The sequence below is a fragment of the Canis aureus genome, chromosome X (genome assembly GCF_053574225.1).
Source record: "Canis aureus isolate CA01 chromosome X, VMU_Caureus_v.1.0, whole genome shotgun sequence".
Taxonomy (NCBI): Eukaryota; Metazoa; Chordata; class Mammalia; order Carnivora; family Canidae; genus Canis; species Canis aureus.
In genome coordinates, this window is record NC_135649.1 from 93,158,795 (window position 1) to 93,179,953 (window position 21,159).

Genomic DNA, 21,159 nt, shown 5'->3' on the forward strand with positions numbered 1-21,159 from the left:
AGAGGGATGTTACCTAAAATTTATCTGTCTGCCTATGTATTTATGCTTATATAAAGCTAAAATAGAATATTGAAAAATTTTAAAGTTACATGGAAATGACACTAGCTAAAATTATATCTGGTTAGTTTTATTTATATGTAGAAAATTATGTGAGAAAATAATGGCCTGATGTTTTAGAGAAAAAAATAGATTTAAGTGGAATAGAGCAACATGGTTAAAGGTATTTTCCCTATGTATTTTTCTGCCAGGAATATTTATGTAACCAGAAGTAGGATCTCCTAATACTGTTATTACTCCAATGACAACCACCTAAACTGAGGCTCGAAATCTTTTCTTTAAGTTAAGTATAAAATTTAATTAGCCCATACAGATATTATTCAACATTCTATAAAATGTTTTGAATATCAAGAAAACAAAAGTGATATAATAGTCATTATATAATAATATTTTTTAATTATATTAATCTTTCTCATGAAAATGATTAAAGGTTTTCTATTCTTTTTTTTTTTTTTTTCAAATACACGAGGGTTTATTTACAAGCTCGAGCTTGGGTCCAAGTGTACCTCACACAGCAGAGCAGGGACTTGGACCAGGTTTTCTATTTTTGAGCAAAGAATACTCTCATTGTTTTAAGTAAAGCCTTTATGTTTTCTAAGAAGCAATAGGAGAAAAGAAATAGTGAGCTGTTGTATTTAAAATTAGTAATAAAATATTAAGTATAAATAAACATAGAAGTAGCTTATAGTATGTGACAACAAATTGTGTATTTACTGTTGCTCTAATATCACAAAAAATGAGATATTATGTTAATAGTCTTGCTATTTTTAAAGGGTGATCTAAAATCGTCTTGAGTATAATTTGTCCATTAGGCAAATGCAAAATATATAAAAAATATATAAAAAAATAAAATTTAAACATTTCTGAAGACATAAAGTTGATTAACTAGTGAAAATACATAAAATGACATTGATACAAAGATTCAGAATCACAGAAATGTCATTTTTCCTACATGTACAAAGTTAAAATTTAAATGACAAATTTAAAATAATTCCAATAAACATTCTATTAGGTTTTCTCTGGAGGTAATTGAGTTCATTATAACGGTCATATAGCCAGTATAACTCTGAAAAGGAAGAGTAATATGAGAGAACTAACCTCAACACATATTAAAACACATTATAAAGCCTCTCTAATTAAAATAATGTAGTTTTGGCTCTCAAAGAAAGATCAGTGGAATAGTAGTGATAACCCAGAAAGAAACCAAGTACACATGGCAGCATAGTCTAGGATAATGCTGGTATATTGAATCAGTACAGATAAAATGGGCTTTTAAATAAATCTTGAAGATTTATTTGGATAAACAGATGGAGGGGAAAACCATATTCTTAGATTTAAAAAATTCATCATTCAATATTTCTAAGATGCCAGTTACCCCCAAGTTGATACGTAATTTCAATATAATTCAAATACAAATCCTAGCAGGGACATGTGTGTGTGTCTATGTATCTGTATAGCTGTGTGTGTTTGAAAGTTAACTAGCTGATTCTAAAATTCTTATAAAAGTACAAAGGATTTAGAATAACTAAGGAAATCTTGAAGAGCAGGGAAAACTTGAAGGATTTATGTTACCACATATCAAGACTTGCCATATAGCTACAGCAATTAAGGAAGTATGGCATTGGTAAAAGGATGAATGAATGAGTAGACAACTGGAACTGAAAAGAAAGTCCAGAAACAGACTCACATACATACTGACATTGGATTTGGGAGAAAAGCGTCCCTGCTATACAATGAAGGAAAGGATGGCCTTTTCTATAAGTGGTGCTAGGGCAATTTGGTATACATAATGAATAAAATGAATCTTAACTTCCACCTCACCATATTTAAAGTTATTGAGATATGTATCAGGAAAAGTAAACAACAATGCTTCTGGTAAAAAAGAGAAATAGATCTTCATGACTTTATGCCCCAAGCTACCAAGACAATGGCCAGTACTTAGTACCTAGATATCAGCTCTCTGGGAGAAGTGCCTTCAGCTGTAGAGTCACCTGACTAAAGCCAAGCTCCTTTCCTGGGGCAGACCATATTTCATGATAGATCTATGTAGGCCCAGAGGGGTCAAGGAAATGGAGGTATAAGATCGGGGCATCCTCATCCCAAATTGGGCAACTCTGAAGAGGTAGCCTAGTTTCTATGCTTGCCATGGTGTGGGCCAACACTTCTGTCTCCACCTTTCCCTCTGTCCGGTCTTACTTTGTTCTCTTCTTCCCCAGGGCTGTTGATCCTGAAAGCACTCCCTAATAGACTTCTGCTTACTAACCCCCTTCTCAGAGACTGCTTCCTAGGAAAACTGTTTTGCAACAATGCTACTTGAGGTAGTTCTGAGTGAAACTTGGACAGATATTTAACATTTTTGTTTCATTATCTGTTGATAGATGTTTTACAGCTCTCTTCTATTTGTAGTAGCAGTATTATGTGGTTGGGTAAGAGCCCAAACCCAAGCTCCAGCATAGACTGTGGGTGTGATCTTGGACATTACTCCTACATATCTCAGCATACTCACCTAGCATAATGGTATGAATACAATCTATCTCATAGGGTTATTGTGAGGACTAAATCCATTAAAATATGTAAAGTGTGGGCAGCTTGGGTGGCTCAGCAGTTTAGTGCCACCTTTGGCCTAGGATGTGATCCTGGGGACCTGGGATCGAGTCCCATGTCAGGCTGCCTGCATTGAGCCTGCTTCTCCCTCTGCCTGTGTCTCTGCCTTTCTCTCTCTCTCTCTGTGTCTCTCATGAATAAACAAATAAAATCTTAAAAAAAAAAAAGTAAAGTGTTTCAAACAGTTCCTTGCACAGAGTACATTGCTATTGCTCACAGCAAGTGACACTGTTTTCCACTAAAATACTATTAAGTAAATTATTATATAGGTGACATGCCAAAATACGTGAAGATGGTATATGAACAACTGAAATTTGGTGATATTTTTAGTGAAAATGTTGAGTAAAAGTAGAATACATAAAGAATTAGAAATATCAAAAGGAAGAACAAAGCTGGATAATTTTAAAAGTATAGATACAAATATAGAAATGGATATCTACTATTCTGTAAGAAATTCTTTTCTAGAAAACTAGTATTCACCTAAGGCAACAAGACTCTTCTCAATGAGTAAGTGATGAAAGTTAAAAGCATCTGTTTACCAATTGTTTCACCTAGAAAACAAATGGATTTCAGAAGAAAAAAGCCTAGTATTTATTTCTTTATTCATTTTTCAGAAATATACTTCCTGGCATGTATTGGCAGAATTCTAGTCTTGTTTCTAATAAAAACTGAAGAAATGAAAAAAAAAAAAAAAAACCCTGAAGAAATGGGGCGCCTGGGTGGCTCAGTGGTTGAACGTCTGCCTTTCTCTCAGGTCATGATCCCGGGGTCCAGGGATTGAGTCCCACATCGGGCTCCCTGTGGGGAGCCTGCTTCTCCCTCTGCCTATGTCTCTGCCTCTCTCTGTGTGTCTCTCATGAATAAATTAAAAAAAAAAAACTGAAGAAAGCCAGGAATTCATCTTTGTGTTGACTTATTTTCACCTATACAAATAATACTCATGACCAGTACATAATTTTAGTGTTTAGAAATGTCTTCACAGGGGCACCTGAGTGGCTCAACAGTTGAGCATCTACCTTTGGCTCAGGTCGTGATCCTGTTGTCCTGGGATGGAGTCCCACATCAGGCTCCCCGAGGGGAGCCTGCTTCTCCCTCTGACTATGTCTCTGCCTCTCTCTCTGTGCCTCTCATGAATAAATAAATAAAATCTTAAAAAAGAAATGTCTTCATATACACAATTGCAATTGTTCTTCAAAATATATCCTGTTTGGTAAAACTAATTTTCACTTTTTATGATGTCCAGGTTAGGACCTAGAAAATACAGAAACTAGCTCAAGCTAACAACTTTTCTAGGTTACAGTCAAAACCAAAACACAACAGACTTTCAGACTACACATCTAATGCCAGTCCCTGTAGCTTGGATCTCCTCCTAGGGTCCTAGAAGTAGCACCTTATTCTCTAGATCTACAGTATGATATCTAATTCAACTAACCCCTTCCCCTCCCCTGGCCCTGATTTTTTAAATGTCACAGTCAGAGGACCCAGGAAAATGTTACAGCTAAAATTTTTTTCTCAAGGGTTTAATCTTGATTTTGCTTCAGTGACATTTGATTACTTCCTGGTGAAGGAGAAAAAGAACACTTCAAGTCTTATAAATGTATGAGCTTTGTAGCAGGATGTCTTCTGAGATCACAATTCACCTCTACTCTTATCTCATTCTTGGTTACTCAACCTAATTAGATGTGTAGACAAGAATGAGCTTCAAAGTGAAAGCCTGGCAGGTTAACATTCTTCACTGACAGGAAGACCCTTTTTTCTCCCCCTCCTGTCTAGTTCCTGTCACCAATTTTGAGAGAAAGATAACAAAAAGGACAGTGAACTTATTAAAAACAAAATGAAATATTGAGCTATTACAACATAGCATGGAACTCATCCTAAAGAAGAAAAATTCTAGGAAGAAAAAGTTTCTGTAGAGGACATGAAACTTTTTTTTTTTTCCAATGTCAAAACAAACAAAAAAACAAAAAAACAAAAAACAAAAAATCAAAACCAGTGTCAACGGCTAGAATTCTAGTCTTGGTCGATATCTTCATATATAGAGATGTGATTTTATGAGAGGATTTTATAAATACAAAGGAACTTAAATTTCAGAAAGAAGTTAATATGAGAAGGTTTGCAGAAATTATTTGTACCTATGTCCTTTTGTCACATATTGATCAAAATATTTCAGAAGTTAGATTGAGACTGGGATGATGCCTAGAAAAGCTTAGCATGAAATGATGCAGCAGCATTCACATTTGAGAAACATATACTAGTCTTCACAGCTGTCACTTGGTCTCCCTTTAATGCTGAGCCCTTCGCTGAATTGAATTGAATGCACTGTCACAGGATATGGCACACTGGAGGGTAGGAGTTTAGAACTTCTTTGCTGAATTAGTTCATCGGAGAACAGTATTTACAAATGTATGTTTCTTAGATATATATTCCAAAAGCATGTTATCTCCTCTATATGGAAATATAGACAGCATTAGAAGAAAAAAGGTCCTAGGAAATCCTGCTATAAAGGAAATTTTGTTTAAGCTGGTATTTCCCAAATTTATCAAAGCATAGAACTTAGTGTTTTGTTTTTTTTTAAAATCTCATATCACACCTATTTCTATCTCTTGAAATTAGTATTTCACTCTACACACTTAGGTAAACACTGGTCAAGAATAAGATAATCTCTATAGTTCTCAAGGACTCACCAAGGAAATGTTCCATGTAAAAGTGGAAAGAGTTTTAAAGTTATAAATGCTTTATATGGTGTAAGAGATTATACCTACAGGTAATTTTTATAGTATGATCAATGAATCTCAAAGTCTCTAAAAATGTCAATAGCAGTATTAGAAACAGAGCTCCCATGAGATCATGACCTGAGCTGAAACCAAGAGTCGGATGCTTAACTGACTGAACCACCCAGGCGTCTCTGGGTGAAATAAATTCTTTAAGAGATCATGAAAAGAAAGAAATGGAATAAGGAAACACAAAAAAAGAAACATAAAATTGTAACATTTAAACTGTATGGCACTTGAGCAAGGCCTGAAATATAGATCCATATAATAGAATATATATGATCTGAATATAGGTTGCAAAAATAAATAGCTTCAGAATGATGATTATTATCAGATGAAAAGATGGGAAGCTTGCTAGTTAAGTAGGGGAATCAAATTAGATTATAATTACACAGCAAAAAAGCAAAACCTGGATGATTTAAGAGAAAATTTAAAAGCTGCCCTTTTATGTATAACTCCTTCCCCATTACAAAATAGAAGAAAAAGAAAATGTAGGTGAATTTTTGATGGATTTCAGGATGTAGGAAGCCTGAAAGTGTAGAAACAATGGAAAAAATTTTAAAGAAGAAAATGTCTCATATACTCAATGGGTAAGTAAAATTAAAATATAAGAAGAAATGTAAATAATTAATACAAATATAATAAAGTTGTTATTTGGCATTCACGGGTTTTCCAACTTTTTGCTATTAATAACAATGCAATATTTTGATTCTTTCTGTAAGTGTTCTCAGCAGAGGGGTGTCTGTGTGGTGCAGTCAGTTAAGTGTCAGACTCTTGATTTAGGCTCAGATCGTGATCTCAGGGTCCTGAGATTGAGCCCCATGTTAGGCTCCACACTCACGTGAAGTCTGCTTAAGACTCTCTCTCCCTCTCCCTCTGCTCCTTCCCCTCTAAAATATATAAACAAATCTTTAAAAAAATGATCTCAGTAGAATTGCAACTGCTGGGTCAAAAGGGTGACAATTTCTAAGTTTCTTTATATACATTTACACAAAGTGCTTTACAGAAGCTATGCTGTGATTTGTATTCCCCAACCATTACGTGTTCAGATTTCACCATGGTTTCGAGGAAATACAAAAGTAAATATCAAAAAGGAAAAAGAAAACCTACATGGCTATCATTTAAATCAACATCTATTTGAATATCAATGACTATGAAAATATTTTCAATCATTCCTTGGCCATCTGCACTCACTCTTTTGTGAACTGCTGTTCACACTCTTTTTAATGTGTTACAAGAAAATTGAAAACAAACACTTTGAAGTCGTCCACAAGGAGATTTTGCTTTGCCATTAAGCAACTTTCTGAATCGCAATCTCCTTGATTTGACAAGAGTAATAATACCACTTACATATGGAGTTGTATCAAATGAAATAAAATAATGAGATTGAGGATGCTGATATAAATAGTACAATAAATAGAAAAAAGTCATGAACCCATTTGTATTGGGATGCTAGTAGTAGTCACTGATTGCAGTTAGTATTTTAGTATTATGCTAATTCATATTTTATCATGTTTACCATAACTATTATGATTAAATTATGTAAATAAAATATTATTATTTTTCAAAGATTTTATTTATTTATTCATGAGAGACAAACAGAGAGAGGCAGAGACAGGCAGAGGGAGAAGCAGGCTCCCCACAAGGAGCCTGAGCATGACTTAATCCTGGACCCTGGGATCACGCCCTGAGCTGAAGGCAGATGCTCAACCACTGAGCCACTTAGGTTCCCAATAAAAATATTATTTTAAGCAAATTAGTATTTTTTGAGCTTTAGATTTTAAGCAACTTCATTATTTATGTCTTAGGTTTTTTCCTATTCATCAATGTGCAAGTGGGATGATTAATACATAGTACAAATAGATGTACACTCCCTAATAATTTTTCAGGGAATCATTAGGTTTGTAAAGATGCAATTATTTTTCATGATTATGAATAGCTTTAACATATTACTTATGTTTAATTTCCCAAAATAATCTTTGATTCACACACAAGTATTTTTTTTTAATTTTATTTTAAAGTAATCTCTACACCCAACATAGGGCTCAAACTCACAACCCAGAGATCAAGAGTCACATGCTCTACTGACTGAGCCAGCTAGATGCCCCTCACATGCTTAAGTATTAAGTGGTATGACTTTTCAACTAGTCAAAATCTCAAAGATAAAATATTTTACAAGTTGTACTTATATATTATGGAAAAAACAGCAAAGATATAATGAATATATATAAAGATTATACTACCCATGTTTTTCTATCAACTTACTAAAATTCATGTCCAAATTTTTAATTGTGTAATTGTTATTAAAATATACTAAGACAACAGACATAATTTCATCATCTCTGAAATACAAAAGCATACAGAATGACAGACTATAAAGTAGAGATCCATACCTTGTGTGTGACTCAAACCACTAAACTTGAAGGCAGAAGTCTCATGGAAGAAGCAATCCCAGTAACAGTTAATGCCATGATACTTGAGTTTTTCCCAACCTAATAAAAATATAAAGAGATATTCTCCAATGTCACATTCAAAAGGAAAAATAGCAGCGGAGATTGAAATAGAATCCAAACTCTCCTCTAATGGGAAATTTTTCAGATGATTATTTTTCAAAGTATATTTTAAGATGAGATTTAAATGTCATTTTTGAAGAACATATTCAACATTATGAAAGTTTTTCTCTCTAATATTACAAAATATTAAAAAAACAATTCATACATTCTTAGAATTTAATGTATTCTACTCAAATAACAGATATTACTGACAGCCTGTTTGAGTCTACCACCTAAAAATGGATTGTAAAAAAAAATGGATTCTAGTAGTTTATATTTACATATGCATAAATGTATATGCATTGACAATAATTTAAACCAATAAATACAAAATCAATCAATTACCCAAAATGTCCTGGCTGTATAACAAGTAGTTGCTTTTAGTGCTGCTTTATGAAAGATAAAAACCTCTTGTCAACACAGACATTTATGATATTAGGTACACTGAACTAGATATTAGCTGACACTGGCCTTGGAAAGGAATGGGAGTGCATATTACAACCCCTATGAAGGAGATTTTTGTAACATATGATAAAATTGTATATATATTTCCCATTTTGCTAATCAATACTGTTTGTAGAAATACACCTTCAATATACATCTGAAACATGAAACAATATACATGTAAGGGGATTATTTGTTTTATTTGTTTGTTTATTTATTTATTTATTTTTTATTGGAGTTCAATTTGCCAACATATAGCATAACACCCAGTGCTCATCCCATCAAGTGCCCCCCTCTGTGCCTGTCACCCAGTCACCCCCACCCTCCGCCCAACTCCCTTTCTACCACCCCTTGTTCGTTTCCCAGAGTTAGGAGTCTTTCATGTTCTGTCTCCCTTTCTGATATTTCCCACTCATTTTTTCTCCTTTCGTAAGGGGATTATTTGAATAGTAATATGCACTGGGGCATTATTTATATAGCAAATTATTAGAAATAATGAGAAGTTCCATCTATTGGAGACTAGACTATAATGCAGCAAAAACTGAGGTACTAATAAGTTATAGAAATCAATGAGAAAGGTGTTCATTAACTATTTTACTGGGATTTCAGATATATACATAATGTTAGGTGAAGTTGGCAAGGCGCAAAAAAAAATGATATGGTACTTCACGTTTGCATGAGAAAGAGGATGACACAGCACAGGACTAGATATGTATATATGCATTTATTCATATATGCTCATTTTTGCAAAACCAAACACAGTATGGATAAATAAGAATCAAATGAAAATGAAGATGGCTACCCACACAGTTGGTTGAGAATGTGGTAGAGGGTATAGGCCTGGGAATGAAATTTCTTTCAGTAGAACTTTTTATATAGTTTAGAGTTGTGAACAATATGTTTCACAAATTCAAAAATATAATTGAATTTAAAAAGTCTCAAAAAGCAAACTTTAAAACTGGATTTAAATTTAAAAAATAGTAAATCCATTTTTTGTGTAAGTTGACAACAAAACTACACAGAATAAAGAATTAATCAAAGAATATTTTGGCCATAGTTCCCTGACTGCTGTACTACAGTACAATATACTTTAGGCAGAAAAAGTATTGTAAAGATAGTTTTAATTTTATTTAGTAGTTTTCAGTTCTTTCTTCTTTTCTTCCCTTTTCTTTTTTTTTTTTTTTGTAGTTGTAAGAATATAGTAATTTTGACAGCATTAGCTAAAATAGTGACTATGATAGAGCAAATAAACTACACTGTTGTGTTGAGAACCAGGTTTCTCATGTGGGAGAAGGGAGAGAGAGTGATGTAAATTAAACAAGAACTCTGTGGTGTAGGATTGAAAGGGAACTATCAGTATGAAACAACATTTTTAAAAAAGATTTTTATTTATTCATGAGAGACACAGAGAAAGAGAGGCAGAGACATAGGCAGAGGGAGAAGTAGGCTCCCTGTGGGAAGCCTCATGTGGGACTTGATCTCAGGATCCTGGGATCATGACCTGACCCAAAGGCAGACGCTCAATTGCTGAGCTACCCAGGTGTCCCTGAAACAACATATTTTTTAAAGTAGCCTCATGCCCAGCAATGAACCCAACATAGGGCTTGAACTCATAGCTCTAAGATCAAGACCTGAACTGATATCAAGAGTCAGATACTTGGGACACCTGGCTTGCAAAGGATCCTGCTGGCCAAACTAGAAAATATCCAAAAGAATAATAATGAATAAAAAAACAAAAACATAAAGACAAAGTAACTCCAATCCTCCTAGGCTCTCCCTCTTATAACTAAAACTTGTCAAACATAACAGACGACCCTGGGGAGGCTTTAAAAGCATGGGAAGAAGGTAATTTGAGGAACAACATGGTAGTGAGGTCCTGATTTCTTTTTTCTTTCTTTCTTTTTTTTTTTTTTTTTTTTTTTTAGGAGGCACTATGCTGGGCATAGAGCCCTATGCAGGGCTTGAACTCACAATCTTGAGATCAAGACCTGAGCTGAGATCAAGAGTTGGATGCTTAACCGACTGAGCCACCCAGGTGCCCCAAATTCCTGGTTTCTATACTGCCTTTTCTATATACTGGACAAGGCATCGCAGAAGCCTCAAACCCAGATCAGCAAAGAGGGGTAGACAAAAAAAAAAAAAAAAAAAAAAAAAAGAGGAGGGAAGAAGCTGATCTTTTAGATCCTGCTGGTAGACACAGGCAGCACTCTGATTCTCTGCTCGGCAGCAGGTTGAGAGAAACGGTAACAAGGGTAGAGTGTATCTAAATGAATGAATGAATGAATGAATGAATGAATGAATGAATAAAAATGGTCCGACAATATTCTGTCCACAAGAAACTTTTTCAAATTTAGTAACATTGGTAGTTTGAAAGAAAAAGGATGGAAAAAGATGTACCATGCAAATGTTAATTATAAGAAACAGGAATGGTTACATTAATACCATATAAAATAAATTTCAGAGAAAATTAAATTACTAGAGACACAGAGAGGCATTACATAATATAAGATATTGATACACGAGGGAGACATACAATCCTAACATATCTATAATAGATAATGGAGCCTCAGTTTACATAAAGCAAAAATCGATGGAGCTGAAAAAAGAAATAAACAAATACACCATTATAGTTGTGTCATCCCTCTTTCAGCAACTGATAGAATCACTAGTCAGAAAATCAGCAAGGATATGGAGGACTGAAATAACAAAATTAACTGACAGAATTTAAATGACATGTGTAGAACATTCTACAAAACAACAGAAGAATACGTATTTGTTTCAAGTGCCTGTGGGACGTTCACTAAGACAAACCATATCCTAGGTCATAAAACAAACCTCAACAAATTGAAAATAAACTAAGTTATACAGATCATGTTCTTTTGACCATAGGAAATCAATAATGGAAAGAAAAAGGGAAAAAAAAGAGGGTCTTAACACAGCCTTTTCCAGTCTGTCCTGGCGCCATTCTTTGAATGTCTTCTCAAAACCAATAAAAATTTGTTGTAATTCAAAAACTCCACAAACAAGCTCAACAGTCCTCAGTGCAAGAGGAAAAATGAAAAAGTAAGAGATTTCTTTTTCTGTTGGTGTAAGAGTTATGGATTTTTACAAATATTAGCTTTAGGGTTTTTAAAAAAATGTTTATGTGTGTGTGTGTGTGTGTGTTTGTGAGAGAGAGAGAGAGAGAATGAGGGGGGAGGGGCAGAGAGAGAGAGAGAATCCAAGCAGATACTGTGCTGAGCACGGAGCCGGACACAGGGCTCAATCTCAAGAGCCTGAGATCATGACCTGAGCCAAAACCAAGAGTCAGACATTTAACTGACTGGTGCCCCTAATTTGTTTTTTTTTTTTTTTTTTTTTTTTTAATTGCTCTTAAAAGTCATAAGGTCCTCCTGGAGATTTGGATACAGAGAAATCCAGAGAAGAAAGAGATAGGTGTCAAAATCAATTCTATTAACATTTTGTTATGTTCTTGTTTTCCCAGACTCAGGGACATTACTCAGAAATAAAATGGTAATGACACTCTTAAACAAAGAGATCAAGTAGCCACCCCTGAATAAAGTGTGGGCCATCAGACAATACATGTTTGGTGGTCAAAGAATCATCAGAATCACTAGCTACAAGCAACCTTAGTGATTACGTGGTGCATCCTACAGTGTGTTAGGAGATGAAGAAGCCAAAACATAAAAAATAATAATAAAAAATAAAAAATAAATAAATTCCTTGCCTAAGGTCACACAGCTTGTGTCTTCTGAATTTACATCCCCACATGCTTTTATACATTAAATATTCTGTGAATAAATGTGATGATGTGATCATTTGAAAATAATAAAAGTTGAGATGTAAAAGACCAAAAAGAAAAAAATCCATGAAGCTGTACTCATACTTAAAGATAGGAAAAGTGGGGGGAAGAGGAAAAGCAGAGGAAAAAGCTTTTTTTCCCCCTAATATAAGAATATCCAGGGGCACCTGGGTGACTCAGGTGGTTAAGCATCTGCCTTCTGTTAAGGGTCATGGTCTGAGAGTCCTGGGATCAAGCCCTGCATTGGGCTCCTTGCTGAGCGGACAGTCGGCCTCTCCCTTCCAATTGGCTAATGCTTGTTCTCTCTTTCTCTCACTGCCTCTCTCTCTCTCTCTCTCAAATAAATAAAATCTTAAAAAATATATGTTACCTCTAGCTAATAAAAAACAGCGAGAGTGATAGACATAGAAACTGATACTAGTAGGGATACTAAAACTTTTCATCAAGTGAAATGTTGTAAGGGAAGAGGTTATTCACATTGTTTCAAATTATCACCCCCCTCATGCACAAATTATTTATTAGTTATAAGGGGGAAAGATGACCTTATGACATAAAGATCTGGTGGACACAACCTTAACCAAGTGATTAAGCTCAGCATCCCCAATAATGGGCCTTGGTGTCTCCTGATGTGTTGCAATAAGTACACAGTATGTGATATTCTTCCCAAAATCTTAGTCATAATTGAATAATAAAGACACAAAGATAAAATAAATCAAAGTACGTCAATGCAATGTAGTTATTATAGAGCTGTTAATATATTTAGGTAGTTCTATATTTTCTAACATAAAATAATCTCCAAGATATGTAACATGAATTTATGAACTGGAACTTTTTGTACAAAAAAAAGAGAGAAATCCATAATGTGCAATATTATATAAAACAACTGGCCTGGACTCTTTGAAATTCCAGTATTGTAAGAGACTAAACAAGGTGGGAGGGAATTTTTAGATTTATGGGACTTAAGAGATCTGATGACCAAATGCAATGCACAGTCCTTAATTGGATCCCAGATTGGAAAAAAGATAAAATTTTTAAGTTATAAGCAACGTTTTGGGGACAACTGGCAAAGTTTTACTGTGGAGTATATGTTAAATATTAACATATGTATATTAAATCTTTGTGTATGATATGGCATTGCAGCTATGTTGTAGAAAGTTCCTTCTCTAAGGCTATAGATGCTTTAGAGATGAAATTATGTCTATAGAGATGGGATATAAAGCAAATTCCCCCAAATTAACAACTGATGAAGCAGATAAGTCTATACCAAAAGTATAGGACTATTCATTGTACTGTACTCTTCTGTAGGTATGAAAATTTTCAAAATAAAAGTGTCTTGGGGTGCCTGGGTGGTTCAGTCAGTTGACCACCTGCCTTTGGCTCAGGGTCCTGGGATCGAGCCCCGAATCCAGCTCCCTGCTCAGTGTGGAGTTTGCTTCTCCCTCTCTCTCTGCCCCTCCCCATCACTTGTGTGCATGCTCTCTCTCTCAAATAAATAAATAGGAAATAAGCTCTATTGATTGACATTAAGTATATGAGATGATAATGTTACATGTATATATTTCACAAATCAATATATACACATAAAACTGAATGCTGAGAAATAGTTACTAGTTGAGGTATATGATTTTTAAATATATTTTGAGACCTCTGTGTAAAGACCAGTGCTTCTGAAAGTGTAGTCTTCTGACAGCCTACACTAGAAAAAATTATGTTGGTAGAGTCTTATCATAGACATAATGAATCAGAATAACTGAATGTGGACCTGGGAATCTAAATTTTGATAAGTTCTCAATTATTGGTTGTTGACTTTTAATAGCTACTAAACAAGAAAAAGAGGAGTTCCAAATATTAAGTCTCCTAAAAAGTATCTAGAGTAAAACAAAACAAAACAAAGATTATAAGCAAGTTGAATCTCAGATTACTTTTCGAAAAAGCGGCTATAACAGTAATTTTATATTTAATTTTCCACACTACAAAAACATTAGCTATTTGCTGTAAGCAAAGCAAACTAAGACAAACAATCTAATTAAATTAGGGTAGAAAGGGACTGCTTTATATTTGATACTCCAACATCCCTGCCTGCCAATCTCAAAACTCCTAGTACTATTTATTTATTTATGTATTTATTTATTTATGTATTTATTTATTTATTGAAATACTTAAAAAGTTGATTATCTCAATTTGGGAGAGACTTTGAGAGTGTGGTACTTTTTCTTACACCTATTTCTCTCTCTTTTTATGTATACATAAAGCTATGCACCCCTTGATTGGCAATATAAAATGATTACTACATATTTAACATAAATATTTTAGATAAGATTCAGGGGGTCTCCAGGGACAAGATTTTCATAAACTAATTCTAACATGTCAAATCAAATGCACTAGACGTTGTCTCTCTGTCCTGTATCATTAATATGTCATAACTACGCTACACTGTGTGCTTTATTACTTTACTGCTGGTGAACACCATGGTCATAAAGAACCCTGAGTCAACAAGAAGTCAACATAGTATTTTGTTTACATCAATCAACTCTCAAAATGGAAGTTGATATTTGAAAAACTAATATGATAATTGGTAGGTATACCTCTATCCCTATGTTACTTTGTTTTTGCTCTTCAGTAAAACTATTGATGTCTAGAAAAGTATCCACTTAAACATTTGAATCAAATCACTAATACTGCATTTAAATTTGAATTCAGTAGGAAGAGTGAATAATCTCAAGACTATAGCTATTTTAGTAGAAATCAAAACTGCTACTTTACATGCATCAGTTACTGCTTCATTCACTTATGTAACTTTGAGGTATATAACCCATAGTGATATTTCACAAATAGATTGCCACATGAGATCAAAATCTGGTGTATATATGTATATTGCCGATATAGTTATTTTGAAATTTGCATATGTTTTCAGCATAAAATAGATGCTCAGTAAATAACCAGTGACTGAAGATTCAATTCCTGCTCTATCAACAATGACAACACTGAAATACTCATTTAGGTAAAAATAAAGCTATGAGTTAATGTAACCCCTGCCATTAATGAGCACAGATTAGCAGGTTTGGAATGTGGTTACACGAACAAGGGCACATACATACATATAATGGAGATGTGTCCTTAAGTTCCTAAATTCATCAGGTCCTATTTTCTAATGTTTTGACTCAGACCCATTCATGGCTACCTTTCCTTTTTCCACCTTTATTTCTGGCTAAGTGGGGTAGCAACTTGAAAGCAGGGATAGGGGTGGAGGGCATAATTACTGATCGGAGAGGATTGTGGGAACTGAGTCTACTGAAAGCAGTCAGAGCAAGGATACATGTCCAGGCTGAACAAGTAGGCCAAGATAGGAAATCCAAACATGTGTTGATGAGACAGAGCCAGAGTCTGATGGCAGAGTTAAAAAGAGAAAGGAAAGATCTGAAGAGCTGAGAAAATGCAAAAGGAGTGGCAGTCAGAGGTATTTCCTGAGGTCCTTTGATTGGGCAGGGGGAGGCTTGTTTTCCTTGAGATCTTAGGGGAGGAAGCAAGTGCCATTCTTTAGAGCCTTATTGGGATGGGGATTTATAAGTACCATCTGTAAGCAGACAACTTAGAATCCCAGTTAGGTGGTCCTGGAGAAGACAGCTAGATGTGATGAGTTCAAGACACTGTTCAATCACTTACTCATTGTATGGCTTTGGGAGATTTCTAAGCTTCAGATTCTACATCTGAGAAACCTCTCAGAGTGTTTTTAAAGATAAGGTATAGTCACATTTACAGAGCTCAAATGTGGTACCAAGTGAATGTATAACAAAGTGAGTTTCGTAGGTTATTTGAAGCTTTTGTGTACCATCCTGCTCCTCATGGGACTCATAATGGTCCCCTTTGGAGAAGTCTCCACTATTCTCTGAGTGTTTAGGCCATTTCCTCTCTAGCCACCCTACCTCATTCACCATTTAAAGGTGGCATGAATTAAGATATGAATAGATCCTTGAAATATAAGCTTTTCAACACCTTGCCTTGTGTAATGTTCAACTGAAAGAACTTAGAGACAACGTACAATAGAATTAAAGAATTAAATAGAATTTAATTAAATAGAATTAAAAGATTTTTGAATGTCAAAAGGCAGTATTTCTGAGATAAGTGATTAAAATGGAAATAGCTAAAATATCAGCAGAAGAAAAGACATTAGAGAATTGGCAATATAAAAGTTTGAGAATGAGTTTGCAATTCTAAAAACATTGCCTTCTTGGAAAATGATGTGTTTTGAAAGATATCTTTTCCTATATATCTTATCTATCTTATCTGTCTGTCTATCAAAAGAAAAATCAGGAATGCAGGATCTGAAATACTGTGAGATCTCTCTCTCTCAGCAGCCACCAACTTGATGCTATCAACTTCCCTTAGGGGATTCTGTGAATTCTGTAGCATCTGCAGAAATACTGACATCTTCTTTCGAAAGATAGCAAGGGAATACATAGTCCTATCATGAGGTAATTTTTTAAAAAGATTTAATTTATTTATTCATGAGAGATACACACACACAGAGAGAGAGAGAGAGAGAGAGAGAGGCAGAGACACAGGCAGAGGGAGAAGCAGGCTCCATGCAGGGAGCCCGACATGGGACTTGATCCCAGGTCTCCAGGATCAGGCCCTGGGCTAAAGGTGGCGCTAAACCGCTGAGCCCCCCGGGCTGCCCTCATGAAGTAATTTTAAGACATTTGTAAATATTTAAATCAGTAGGTATTAATTTATTACCTTTTGAAATGAGTATATTAGGCATACATGTTAAATATTTTTATCCTTGTCAGTCATGTTTCCTTGTGGCCCTTCAACAATTCAGGCCAGCTTATGAGGCTTAGTTGCTAAGGAATATGAATGCGAGAAGTCATGAACATGGTGGCTAGAAAAAATAGAACCCACAAAGAAAGAAGGAAGAGGTGAGAGAGAGAGAGAGAGATTTCATTACCACGAAAAGGAAAGGAGAAATATTTTCATAAAGGAAAAGGAGAAAGTGAAAGAAAGGAAGATTTCAGAGGTTTTGTCTTTTTTTTTTTTTTTTTTTTGTCCCTGGTCTCCTCAGGTTGAAGCAAGGAGGAGAACCAGAGTCTGAACATTTACTCAAGAGAGAGGGAGTTTGGGGCGCCTGGGTGGCTCAGTTGGTTAAGCGTCTGCTTTGGCTCAGGTCAGGAGCTCAGGGTCCTGGCATTGAGCCCCATGTTGGCTCCCTGTTCAGCGTGAGTCTGTTTCTCCCTCTCCCTCTTCAGTTGCCCCTCTGCCTGCTTGTGTTTGCTCTCTTTCAAAAAAATAAATATAATCTTAAAAAAATTTTAAAAAAAGAGAGAGGGAGTTTGCTTAAAAGAGACTGTTTTATTTATTTATTTATTTATTTATTTATTTATTTTAATTTATTTTTTATTGGTGTTCAATTTACTAACATACAGAATAACCCCCAGTGCCCGTCACCCATTCACTCCCACCCCCCGCCCTCCTCCCCTTCCACCACCCCTAGTTCGTTTCCCAGAGTTAGCAGTCTTTACGTTCTGTCTCCCTTTCTGATATTTCCCTCACATTTCTTCCCCCTTCCCTTATATTCCCTTTCACTATTATTTATATTCCCCAAATGAATGAGAACATATAATGTTTGTCGAGACTGTTTTAAATACAAAAGACTAAGAAATCTTTCATTGTCAAACTTACTGTTTTTTTCTGTTATATAGCAAAACCATTTTAGACCAATTAAAGAAAACCAAGAAGCCACAAATTACTTCATATTCTATTTTTAATGTTAACAATCTTGATCCAATATGTTTTTATAACATTCTCATAGTTATGAGGTGATTTGGCTGCAATTCCCTTGAAAATTCCATCCCTTGGACAGATCCATTTATCAGCCTTGTGTGTTGTTCCCATACCAGGAATTTTGAGCACCAGAAGTGGTACAAACTTCACAAACATGTATTTTCTTGGTGCCTATCTAAATTTGTGATTTCTAATCCCAGCCAAATACAATAACTTTTATATTTTAATTGTGTCAGCTCCATCCTCAATTCCTTCCAGCAATGATTTCAAACCACTGGGCCACTCTTCAAATCTCTTATTCTATCGCCTTTCCTCAGCAGATAAAAATATTAACATAACTGCACTTAATTCCCAAGTCCCTCTGCGATCTAACAATTTATCCACAGTCACATTTGTTTTATCCTATTTCCACCTGTTCAAAGGCATAAATGCTGCTCCTGTTCATGGCTCTTCCTTCAGGTCGGATCTTAGTCCTCCTAGAGCCTTACCCATCAGTAAAACCCTAACCCTTTTACAGTTGTAAGTTCTGCTCCACCCTGGCTTCTTCTTTCTGCCTATACATAGGTTCACATCTCTTTCATATTAAAATGCTGACTTCCTTGAGTTTCTAATCAACTTTTAGTAAATACTGCCGTGTCTCTCCTCAGCACAGCCCAAGTCTTCATAAGGGAATTGTACATTAGATGACATTATGTTCTTAGTTTTTACTTAATTATTTCATACCAGGAGTAAATGATCAGGAAATGATCAGGAAAGATGAAAACTTCAACAGGTAAATGATAGTGTTCAGCTTCAACTTTAATAAAAAAAATAGTCATTTGCAATCATGATAAAATACAGCTTTGCCTCAATCAGATTGATGGAGATTAAGGAGAATACTACTGGTCAGGGTTTACAAGGTTCAGGAAAAGTGAAGTGTGTCTGTAATACATTCCTGAGAGCAGCATGAATTGCAACAGTATAACTATTCTGGAGAGCAAGTTGGTTATTTATCTCAAAAACCTTAACATATATGCATTCCTTTTGGCCCAATGTTTGAGCTATATACAATGAATTGTGGTAGTAGTAGTAGTTTTAGTAGATGTAGTAATATTTGAAAAGATAAATTAGTGATGTCTAATACTAGATTTAAAATGTGTTTCAGAAAACTCATAATGAGTTGGTTTTCAGACCTTCATTATTTGATCTTTTAATAAAAAGTAAACAAACTCCACATGATCTTATTTAAAAACATGTATCTTCAATATGACATGAAAAAAAAACACAAGTTTTGTTAGAACCAAAATTTAATCCAAATATGCTATTTATAAAAAAAAACTGGGTGAAAACAGTATGAAGTTTCCTTCAAAAGCTAAAATAGAAGTACCCTACGATCTAGGAATCACACAACTGGGTATTTACCAAAAAAATACAAAAACACTAATTCCAAGGGATACATGCACCCCTATGTTTAAATGATGACGATAATGGGTGATATGTGAAATTATTAAATTTCTATGTTGTACACCTGAAACAAATATAACACTGTATGTTAACTATATGAGAATTAAAATTTTTAAAAAAGAAAAGGGAGAAATGAAACAAGACCAAAACACAAACCAAAAACAAAAACACTAGAATTTCTAAAAACTGTTAAGGAATCAGCACTGGCATATTTGAGTCATATCACAATTATTTCATAAATCTATTACTTTACATATTTGGCTTTACAGATAAAATTGGAAGAACTTGACTTGGTACATAGATTCTTAATTTCTTAATCTGGCTCCACCATTTATAAGCTGTGATTTCAGCCAAGATATTTCGTCTCTCATATCTTGTTTTCTCTTTTATAATATGATGCTGTTGAAATAGCTAATGGATCTCTAAATTGTAAATTATCTCTATCATGGTCTGATTCTGTGATACAATCAGTTCGACTAATGATTACAAAATAACATATGCAAAATATAAAAAAAAACACTTACTTGTTAGTACAATATTGACCAAAACCTCTTCCTTGGTGGGATTTTGGAAAGGTATAACAAGAATCGATTGAAGATGGAGGTATGTGGTTATTCTCTCTGTGTCTATAGGCTGAGGGAATAGTCCTACTCCAGAGAGGCAAAACATCCATTCTTTAAACTGTTTAAAGATAAAATATTCGTGAGATATATATCCTAATCACATACATTTTCTTCGCAACCCTTAATAAATGTGATATGCATAAAAATCTTGGTAGATAAGAAACATTTCGGGGTGCCTGGGTGGCTCAGGGAGTTAATTCTTGATTTCGGCTCAGGTTGTGATCTCAGGGTCATGAGATCAAGCCCCATGTTGGGCTCCATTCAGTGGGGAGTCTGCTTCTCTCCCTCTCTCCCTTTGCCTTTCCTCCTTGGTCTCTCTAAAATAAATAAATGGATCTTTATTAAAAAAACAATTTGTTGTTAATATTTAATATGCATTGTTTTATATATTTTTCTTTTCTGAATTCCTTTTGATTTTATTGAATAGTCAATGTATTTCTACACTACAAAAAGGGGCAAAAAAACAATACTCGGGCAGCCCGGGTGGCTCAGTGGTTTAGCGCCGCTGTCAGCCTAGGGCCTGATCCTGGAGACCCGGGATCGAGTCCCACATCGGGCTCCCTGCATGGAGCCTGCTTCTCCCTCCGCCTGTGTCTCTGCTTCTCTCTCTCTGTCCCTCATGAATAAATAAATAAAATCTTAAAAAAAAAGAGAGAATACTCAAATATTAAACATATTTCTATGCTTAAAAGGTTATTTATAGCAACATAAAAGAGAAATCTTTATGAAAACCTTGCATTTCTGCTCAAGGTTTTTTAAAAAATCAGTTTGCCTAGTGAACCGGATACTAAACACTACATGAAGTTCCCAAAATTTTAGGGTGAATTTCAAATGAAATTCAGGTAGTTATCATATGAAGGAAAAGATGGTGAGGCACAGATTGAAGTCCCACTAAAAGGAAGTGCACAACTGCATGCCATTCTGTTTATCCCTACTGTCTAGTACAGTGTATGTTCCGCTATGACAGGAAAGGAAAAAATGACTCAAAAATGATGTGAAGGAGATTGCATGTAGCCATTGTTCTTATTTGAGTTTCACAAACCTGCAAAGCACTGTTTGAAAATGTTCCTTTGTGTTCATTT

The 21,159-nt window shown here is 34.8% G+C and overlaps 1 protein-coding gene across 4 annotated transcripts in view; it reads right to left on the bottom strand.

Moving 5' to 3' along the window:
- Nucleotides 1-21,159, bottom strand: part of CFAP47 (cilia and flagella associated protein 47) — a 513,403-nt gene that overhangs the window by 108,872 nt on the left and 383,372 nt on the right. For all 4 annotated transcript variants that reach the window (XM_077887395.1, XM_077887396.1, XM_077887394.1 and 1 more), the window contains 2 exons: nt 19,979-20,135; nt 7,826-7,924 (listed from right to left, as the gene is read on the bottom strand). In XM_077887395.1, coding sequence (XP_077743521.1) covers nt 7,826-7,924; nt 19,979-20,135 — 256 coding nt within the window. Of the gene's footprint in view, nt 1-7,825; nt 7,925-19,978; nt 20,136-21,159 lie in introns of those variants that run through there.